General features: G+C 39.6%; 1 protein-coding gene across 3 annotated transcripts; it reads left to right on the forward strand.

Moving 5' to 3' along the window:
* The first annotated feature begins 1,022 nt into the window (after window positions 1-1,022).
* Window positions 1,023-9,849, forward strand: tipin (timeless interacting protein). 3 transcript variants are annotated; one of them, XM_054771550.1, is made up of 9 exons: window positions 1,023-1,068; window positions 3,350-3,461; window positions 3,608-3,701; window positions 3,855-3,930; window positions 3,997-4,119; window positions 6,159-6,213; window positions 7,076-7,291; window positions 8,682-8,777; window positions 8,929-9,849. In XM_054771550.1, exons 2-9 carry the CDS (start codon window positions 3,362-3,364, stop codon window positions 9,165-9,167), a joined length of 999 nt encoding a protein of 332 aa, XP_054627525.1. In that variant the 5' UTR covers window positions 1,023-1,068; window positions 3,350-3,361; the 3' UTR covers window positions 9,168-9,849. The 3 variants fall into 3 exon arrangements, with proteins under 3 accessions (XP_054627525.1, XP_054627527.1, XP_054627526.1); XM_054771552.1 differs by having other exon boundaries at window positions 8,682-8,815; window positions 8,929-9,038; XM_054771551.1 differs by lacking the exon at window positions 8,682-8,777.
* The last annotated feature ends 296 nt before the right edge of the window (window positions 9,850-10,145 follow it).

Below are 10,145 nucleotides of genomic sequence, written 5' to 3' on the forward strand. Positions count from 1 at the left end.
CTCATTAGGGTCGTGGGGGCATGCTGGAGCCTATCCCAGATGACTTCAGGCAACAGGCGGGGCACACCCAGCCAATCGCAGGGCACATATAGACAAACAATCATTCACACTCATACCTATGGTTAATTTAGAGTCACCGATTAACCTCACCTGCATGTTTTTGGAATGTGGGAGGAAGCCGGAGTACCCGGAGAAAACCCACGCGCACACGGGGAGAACATGCAATCTCCACACAGAAATGCCCAAGGGAGAATCAAACCCAGATCTTCCCGATCTCCAGGCTGCTACTGTGTTGGCCAACGTGCTAACCACTAGACCACCGTGTTGCCCTATTCAACAATATATTAGAGAAATTTATAAATAGCAATGAATTACTCATGGGCAGCCAATATGGATAACATTTCAACTTCCATGGCACTAATTGAAATAATCAAGGAAATTACCAACGCTATAGACCACAGAAATTGCACAGCCGCAGTACTTATGGATTTAACAATAGCATTTGATACAATTAACCACAATATCTTAACTAACAAACTAGAACAGTATGGAATCAGAGGGTTAGTTTTGAACTGGGTAAAAAACTACTTCGCAAACAGGCAGCAATATGTAAAGCTCAGAGAATATACATCTGCAAGTTTAAATACATTGGTGTGAAAAAGTGTTTTCCCCCTTCCTGTTTTCATATTTTTTGCATGTTTGTCACACTTAAATGTTTTAGATCATCCAACAAATGTAAATATTAATCAATGACAGCACAACTGAACACAAAATGCAGTTCTTGAATGCAACTTTTTTACAATTTCAAACTTTTTTACAAAAAACCCTACTTGGCCCTGTGTGAAAACGTGAGTGCTATTCTTGTTTTTTTTTTTTTTTTACGTGTTTAAATGTACGGTAGATATGAAGGAGTGAGTAAGTGAATGCCCTAATGGATACTAGTACCCGTGAGTCTTAATACAGTAAAAAAAAAAAAAAACTCGCGAATTTTGAACGACTCGTTCATGACTCGCACATCTGGACTTCTTCGGTGGTAGATGTGTGCTGTGTTTGCTCACTGGACAGCTGGTAAGACGGATCATTTTCACTAGTTGTTTTCTTGTAGTCTGTTAATAACGTAATTACACCATAAGTTGTTCGTTCCAGTTAACGTATAGCGGTAAGCTACAGTTATGTCACTCCTGTTCTAAATGTTCGGTTGTTTTGCGCAAACGAAACTAGCCAAAATACCAATGTCTGGCAAGCTTAGCATGTTGACAGTTGGACTGTTGTTGGAACAAAGTGGGTTCAGCTCTTACACGTTCGCTTTTATGTGTGCAAGTAAAGAAATAACCTTTTATTATTATCGAGTATTCACTTTCATATCCGGGTTTCGTTCCCGCCATTCCAGAAGGGGAAGCGGAAGCAGAGTCTGCCCAGCCAGTACTCTTAATGCTTGATAGTACATGGCTCTTAGCCATACCTTGTCAGTGTCAACTCCGCCCTCCCGTTTTCACCGGAAAATTTGGACCGGCGCCCTTTCGTTTTAATATATTATTTTAACTTTCATGAAGAAATATCATCCCTGATTTTGCCGGAGAAGTACAGCTTCCGGTCGACGCAATACATCCTGTATGGCCTTCACAATAAAAGACGCACGCCAGTAGGCTGTGGAGTCTTTACACTTACCAAGGGTGCTGCTGGAAATTCTTCTGAAAGAGCCCATATTTTAATATAAATGTTGACTGATAAGAGCAAAATGTCCTTAACAACTGACTTAAACCACTGTGCTATACCAGTCTTTTTGAGCAGGTCATTTCCTACTGTCTAAACTCCAGTTAACATCCTCATTCTATTATTATATTACATTTTTTTTAACTATAGCTGCTATTTTATACTGCTATGTCTGTCATATTAGCAACAAGATTGTATGTTTTGAGTGTGTGATATTTTTATTCTGCATCTCTGTCTTTACTAGAGGTGGGTGTGAGTAAACATTTTGGTATCAATCCGATGCCAAGTAAATACAGATCATCATATCATGCATACAGATACTTTTAACATTGACATTATTCAAGATCATGGAGTGATTTTGCCTTTTAATTTGTGGATTATTAGTATAATCAGAATACACAAGAGAAAGGAAAAAAAAAATATTTGTATCAACAGCACTGCTTCCTATAGGACTGTGATCTACTTGTGGCAGTGTTTTTTGGGGGGGGTCTTGATGTCATTGTCTAATTTTTAAAAAAGTGAGCAAGAAACAAGTTGCTTTTTTGAAAAACAGAATGTAGAGGTGTTAGACTACTCGCTAAAGAGTACAATATAATATATACAATATGTACAGTATCCATCCATCCATTTTCTATACCGCTTCATCCTCATTAGGGTCGCGGGGGCATGCTGGAGCCTATCCCAGCTGACTTCGGGCGACAGGCGGGGTATACCCTGGACTGGTCGCCAGCCAATCGCAGGGAACATATAGACATAGACAAACAACCATTCACACTCACATTCAAACCTATGGACAATTTAGAGTCGCCAATTAACCTCACCTGCATGTTTTTGGAATCACACCACACAGACATGCCCAGGGGAGAATCAAACCCAGGTCTTCCCGATCTCCAGGCTGTTCCTGTATTGGCCAACGTGCCCTATGTACAGTATATACAATATAATACAACTTCATGACAAAGCCAATAAGTTGGCAACACTGAGCCCTCCTGCTACGGCAGTTCTTCTTCTTATTCTCTGGCAGACAGGTGCATATGAGTTGTGTGTAGAAGCAGAGGTACAATGCCATCTACTACCTTCACAGACAGTCCCATTATAATGTGCTTATGAGCGAGTGGAAGAGGCAGCACCAAATGTATTTGTGGTGGGCTTCCACGATGTGCAGTTATTTGTGAACAATATATAAATACCATAATGTAAGACAATATCAGATTAATATTACAAATATTTCCCTCCCTTTATTACATGAAGTTGTTTCAGAAAAATAAAGTCAGTACCGCAAAATAAGCAAACAAAAGCAAAAAGTACGATCGACTCTCATTCACCTCTGAGTGTGTAAACAATGTAACAATATGTAAATATATAACATATATTTGAACAAAAAACATACAGTATATATTTGTGAACATATAGAACTGAAAACTATCAATCTTATCACACATTGATATTACCTTGGTATTGTCAATATCGATATTTGGATCGATCCGCCCACCTCTAGTCTTTACTAAAGTACTTGAGTATTATGATTATGACTTTTATTAATAGCCCAAACACATAATGTATACATATTTTTTTGAGACTTTGATGGGAAACATGAACATGTTTAACACCTCTAAATGTTGCTGACTCTCTGCAGGGACTCCACACCATGGTTAAAACAGCTAAATACGCCAACTTAGAGAATGAAACGTTCTCTCCTCTCCCTCCACCTCTGTCCCCAGGCCAGGCAGGAGACCCCTTTGGAAATGGTGAGAATTTCCACACAGGCTGCTTTGACTTGCAATGTTTAACATGTATGGCTCGTGTCTACGTAGGGCCTGCAAACACGGTGTTCTTTGCCCAAGTGATGTTCACCACATATCCTGTATGTTGCCATGTGCTGCTGTTCCTGCAGATGAAAGTGTTGGTGAAGTGTCCAAGCTTGCAGAGGTTCCTGCTGCCAAACGAAAAGGAGTGAAGAGACCCCAGCCCAAGCTGGACTCCCACAGGTTGTTGTCCCCCTTATACTGTATCAAGTGTCTTCACCAGAATAAAAGTGTTTTTGAGTCACTTGTGAGCAACATTTTTTCCCTGATGAGTAGAGATGTTCGATGTTGCTGCTGATTAAGAAGAAACCATAACATTGAACGTAATCTTCTCAGGCTGACGTCAGATAAAGGACTCCCAGCGCTGCGAACACTTTTTGACAATGTCCGCTTTAAAGGCAAAGGGCACGAGGTAAGACCTCACAGCGTGTCTACAAGCACATTTAAACCTGATGTCAACTTCATGATGTTGAACCAGGCAGAGGATGTGCGGCTACTGATGCAGAAGATGGAGAACTGGGCCCACAGGTTGTACCCCAAGCTTCAATTTGAAGATTTCATTGACAGAGTGGAGAAGCTTGGCACCAAGAAGGAGGTGCAGGTGGGACTTAAGGGCTGACGCTCAAATCTTCCTCTTTATCGTGCAGCACTTGGAGTTGTTTGATATGTTGTATGTGGTGGATCTTTGCATATTTTACATTCAGCATTCCAGACCAAGCAAATTTTCAGATTTTTGATCAAAGCGTTATTTTTTTTACTTGTGGGAAAACACACAACAAAAACCAACAGGAGAGAGTCACAACAAATGCTGGCCTTGCTCGTAACGCACGTAGAACACACAATAGACGGACTATGCGGGTATGGAAATGGATGCTTACACACTAATATACATGCAAAACACTGCTATTTTATGCTAATTTGCAACCAGCAAGGCATGCTGGGAAGCCCATGTGCACATTTTCCCAACAGGAAGTTACTGAGCATGCCTTGTGGGTTATAAATTAGCACAAAAAATAGTGTTGTTTTGCATGTACAGTTGTCCCTTGCTACATCGCAGTTCCATCATCGCTCTCTCACGGAATTGTGGGTTTTCAAGCAATTAGTAAATGATTGCTGTTTTGTGGTTGACTACGGCCTATTATTAGTCAGAAAATATGCACATTTTAGCGATTTGTATGTATTGTTTTGGCCAAATTAAGCATTTTCAAACATAAAAATGGCTAAATGAACTAAAATGCAAATACAGTTTAAGTCATTAAGACCACAACTTGTGAGTTGTCAGTAATTGTTCGGTGAGACCACCACCGAAGCACCAGACTTGAACAACAGGCTTTTCTGCAGGTTTAAATGATCTCACAACAGGCGCAATAATAAAAATAATCATAATAATAACACTGGTTACTGTTGCGGCGATAGCCCACAGCAAGCTAAAAGTCAAGTCTGAACCCCCGACGTCACTTCCACCATCGATTCTGCTCGCCTACAAGGTAAACGGTCTTAAATGCCTTATTTTTTCTGATTATATCGGCTATATTGGGTAATACGAATGTAAAGGTGACTATAGGTGTGTTATTTCATGTCTAGAGAGCTCTTATAATCTTAAAAAATGTTATATTTAGAAGCTCGGAAACAGGTTTTCTAAATAATAAAATAATAATAATACATTTTATTTGTAAAGTGCTTTTTAAGGTACTCGAAGATGCTTTACAACGCAAGATAAAAAGAGTATAAAGCTAAATAACAAACAGAACAGAAAGGCACACTAAAATTCAACAAACAGAACTAGAAACAAAGCAAAGGATAAAAAGTTGAGCATTAAATGCCGTTTTAAATAGGTGGTTTTTAAGTTGTTTTTTGAAGGTGGGAAGTTTGGAGCAGGCACGGAGTGGTAGGGGCAATAAATTCCAGAGGTTTGGGGCAGCAATGGAGAAGGCTCTGTCTTCCCAGGTCTGGAGCTTGGGCCTACAGGGAAGGATCAGGAGGTTGGAGGTTTCTATGTCATAACTATGAAAATATTCCATTTATTAATATTGAATCCTACTTGGCGGAAATTCACTTATTATAGTTGGGTCTGGAACCAATTAACTGCGATAAATGAGGGACGACTGCATGTTATGTGGATACCTGCATAGTTCATGTGGTGCAGTTACATTGTGTGTTCCACATGGGTTACTTTTGTTGTTATTTTTGGTTGCACCGTGAGTGAGGTAGGCATTTGATTTCATGAACTCCTGTTGGTTTATGTTGAGTGAGTAAGGTTGTAAATAAAACAATGAATAATATAATAATTTATAATTTAATAATTTAATAATAATTATAAATGAGGAATGGGTGGAATTCAATAGTGTTTCTCACGATCTTCATCAAATTGCTGACACTTTCTTTGGTCCTTCTTTGGCAGGTTATTTAACAGTCGCACCCAATAAAAAATGCAAAGGCTGGGGTGTTGAGTTTGGGCGGTCGATTTCGCAGAACGATACAGTACAGGGCAAACGGCCTAGTTACTTACGCAATATTGTACAGAAACTAGGCAAAATTTTGGCAAAAAATGTTGACGTAAACCAAATCATCTGAAAACTGGGGAATTGGAGAACTGAGGTTTGACATACTTTATATGTTGATGTGTTTTTCCTTTGGCAGACTTGTCTCAAACGTATACGCCTCGACATGCCACTGACACATGAAGACTTTATCGGTAAGTATGCTCTGTTCCTTTATTTGGTCAAGTCAGGCTATCAAAAAAGTGCCTGCGTGAACACTGACATTAAGGCAGGGGTGTCCAAACTTTTTACACATACAAAAATGGAAAGAATGTGCGGGCCACTTTGATATTACACTCCGTGAAGTAGGATTTCTTATTTATAAATAGAATGTTTTCCTAGTTAGGGCCTGGTTATGACCTACTAAATATGTGTTTTTAACACTATTTGACCCCTCTAGACATGAAATAACACTAATAGTCACCTTTACACTCCTATTACCTAATATAGTACTGTAGACATAATAAGAGAAAATAAGACAGAAATAAAACTTGTACTCGTGTGTGTTGCTTTAAATATGTTTCGGTGTCAGGGGAGCTGAGTGGGAGTGGGTGGACAGGAAGTGATGTTGAGGGTTCAAGTTGAGTTTTATCTTGGTATGGGTTACGGCTGGGATTAGTTTGCCCGTTGTGAGATTATTCCGACCTGCAATAAAAGCCTGTTGTTCCGGTGATCAAGTCTGGTGGTTGTGTTTCTCATCGGACATTCCAGTAACATTACTGACACCTAGTGACCACAGTAGAATACTACATATTACATCTTGGAATGTGTCTTCAAGACGCCTTATATTTGTAGTTTACTTTAGCCATTTTTATGCTTGAAAATGCTTTTTTTATGCAAAACATACATACAGTTTGTTTATATACTGTACAGCGCATATATATATATATATTTTTTTTTACTAATAACAGGCCATATTAATTTATATATTTTTGAAAAACCATGATGGAGTGAAATTGCGAAATTTGAAGCGCAAAGTGGCGAGGGATTACTGTATTTAGGATTTTTTGTGTGCAGGTGAAGAGGAGGCTCCTCCTGAATCTGACATCTTTGGAGAAGCAGACCAATTTACCAGTCAGAGCTTCCCCAGCGACCCGCAAGGGCCAATCCACTCCACCCCGGCGCCTGCTGGCCCGGTGGCCCCCTCTTTGACTGATGAGGAGCGCCAACTCATGGAGCTGAACAGACAGCGAGCCCTGGAGAGGAGGCTAGCTCGCCAGCAGCACCTAACAGGTACACTTTCTGCTCAGAACACAATTATAAGCGGGGGTGGGGGTGTGTGCAGCATGTTTGGTGTATTGAGCTGTGATTCAGGGGTTGGGCTATAGGTGGCAATATGTTTACCTGCTAGTTCGAAGTGAGGCATGTGTCTTTCTGTAAGGTATACATGGGCACCAATAAAAGGCTGTTTTGTATCATCTTATGTCAGCGTTATTCCGCCGGTTTGTTTTTACTAGGGATGGGGCCGATCCTGTCCTTTAATGGTGTCAGCACACAAAGCTAGAAGAATATCTGCAAATACAGGCAAAACAGCATCAGCAAACGCAGCCATCCTCCTCACTCGCGCTACACACACACACACACACACACACACACACCTCCTATCAAGCGCTCCAACTGATGCGTTCACGGCATCAAAACAGTCGGACATCTACACAACACAAAAGCTTTGTGTCGCTAGGATACCATACTGTAGAGAGCAATTTTTTACAGCCTGATGTAAAATCAACAACCGGAAGTTATGTGCGATGTTGAGAGTTCTGTGTTGTCCGACTGTCCGTGAAGCCGTGAACGCATCAAGGCTGAGCGCTTCTGATATGCTGTACGTGAAATGCCATTAAAATGATTGCATTATATTTCTGATTGCATTATATTTATTATTTAACAAGTTTATTCTCGTAAAATTGCAACTTTTTTTCTCATTCGATTATGATTTTTTTTCTTATTATTTAGATTTTATTCTGGTAAAATTACAGCTGTTGTCTTTCCCCCCAACTACAGTATTTCAACTTTCCTCTTGCAAATTTTCTTCTTGCAACTTTATTTGCATCATATTTAGATTTTATTCTCAGAGTATTCAAATTTTTTCCCCATCCAAATTTTATTCTTATTATTGTTTTGTTTGTTTCTCATAATATTATGACTTAAAAGAATGTTGTGTTTTTATATATGTGTTTTTATTTATATATATATATATATATTTTATATTTCAACTTTATGCTACCAAAGTGACTATTTTTCTTCACAATATTACTTTATTCTTGTGAAATTATGACTTTTGTCTCATAATATTTTGACTTTAGTAAAAGTTGTTGATTTTCTTATTTTTTGCTGTTTAAAAAAAAATTCCAGCTATTTCAACTTTATTCATGTTTTTTTTTGTTTGTTTGTTTTTTTAATTGAATGAAGTACCACAGGCCAATAGAAAAACAGCCCAAATTGGCCCCATAGCTTTGTGCTACAGTGACTGTTATCCTTTTGGTGTGGTTGCATATTAAAGCCAACACAGTTGGTATCAGAATTGCATCGGTATTGCCAGATATTCAAATTCAGGTGTCAGTGGATCCTAGTTCTTCACCCTGTGTAATTTCAAGACAAAAATACAATCAAACTTGTGCTGCAGACGACCCTCCATCCCTGACCAATTGCAACAGAGTAGAGGAGGCGGCTGCGGAATCCGAGCATGTCAGCCAAGAGGAGAAGAATGCCGATTTACCCGGTGCGCAACTTTGAGATTTATGTAGTATTGTATGAAAGGTACTACAGTGCTCCACTGGGATCCAATATCATTTTAAAAGCCCCTTTAAGCAACAATATACAGCAAGTTTATAACTATATAGTTAGTATTCCACTTTTATTGTGCTTCTCAGACTCCCAGACAGTCGGCTCGTCATTGCAAGCAGGCGACTCCTCAGAGGATACATCAGAACCTTTTGTCAACGAGTCCAAAGGTCAAGATGAGGACGAGAAGCCGGCCACCACCAGCAGCAGGAGCTCCTCACCCGGGCTGTCAGTCAAGAGCTTAGAGTCATCCACCTTGTGTGAAAAAGTAGTGCCAGAACCCACCCCAGCATCCAGCAACGGTTGTGAGAATGAGGATGAATGTTGAGTAATTTGCTTACTTCTCAAACCGTTTTGCTTCTGTCAACAGTTGATGGAGGGGGTGCAGGTGCTGCGGGGCGTTTCCGTGTGACATTTGAACTCTTTTCAATACTTTGGTATTTTATATACGAGTATAGTACTATACATCCATCCATTTTCTATGCCGCTTAATCCTCACTAAGGTCTCGGGGGTATGCTGGAGCAAATCCCAGCTGACTTTGGGCGAGAGGCGGGGTACACGTCGGAGTACTGTACCAGTCAAACATTAAAAAAAACTTTGTCATGCTACTGAATTGGACTGGTAGTACACAGTAGTTACTATTTTATACTTGTTTTCAATAAATGTCGGGATGCTTCATGAAAGTGCGATTTGAATTGATTACTCTTGTTTCAAGCTGACTATAAAACCAAAATACACCGGAACCTTGGTAAGCGTCATTGTTCCATAAAGTCCAACTCTAACCGAAACGGACGCTAACCAAATGTTCCCCGTAAGCAACAAATCCAATTAATCTCTACCAGAAAGCCAAAAATGTTAACGCAAAAATGCGTTTTTATAGTTTTAGAATGAATAGTTTTACACACAGAAAAACAATTCCAAATGCATATAAATAAATGAACATTTAAGGTTACCTTTATCTTTATTGAAGATGCGATTGTGTCTCATTGCCACATCGTGCCTCTTGGGAACTGTCATGTCTTCAGTGAAGGTAAAAGTAACCTAAAATGGTCGTCTATCCCTTTCATTTATCATTTATATGCATTTAGAATTTTTCTATGCATGGTGTTTTTGAGAGTCAGCAGCTGATGATGTCATAGATGGACAACATAAGTGACTTCTGGTTGCCATTTTGTTAGCAAGCTAAGGATGCTAACAAGGCCGTTCGTGATAAAAATACACTAAGAACACAGTTGGACTCATACGGCATATTAATAGCATTGCAAGACACGCACTATATTGTACGCTAACCGGAAAGTGGACGCA

This window comes from Dunckerocampus dactyliophorus, chromosome 3 (genome assembly GCF_027744805.1).
Source record: "Dunckerocampus dactyliophorus isolate RoL2022-P2 chromosome 3, RoL_Ddac_1.1, whole genome shotgun sequence".
Taxonomy (NCBI): Eukaryota; Metazoa; Chordata; class Actinopteri; order Syngnathiformes; family Syngnathidae; genus Dunckerocampus; species Dunckerocampus dactyliophorus.

Excerpts from the sequence above, each read along its gene's own strand:
- tipin (XM_054771550.1), top strand. The coding sequence starts at position 3,362 with ATGGTTAAAACAGCTAAATACGCCAACTTAGAGAATGAAACGTTCTCT. Across the intron at positions 3,931-3,996 it reads TTAAAGGCAAAGGGCACGAG|GCAGAGGATGTGCGGCTACT; the intron begins GTAAGACCTCAC and ends ATGTTGAACCAG. Across the intron at positions 4,120-6,158 it reads GCACCAAGAAGGAGGTGCAG|ACTTGTCTCAAACGTATACG; the intron begins GTGGGACTTAAG and ends TTCCTTTGGCAG.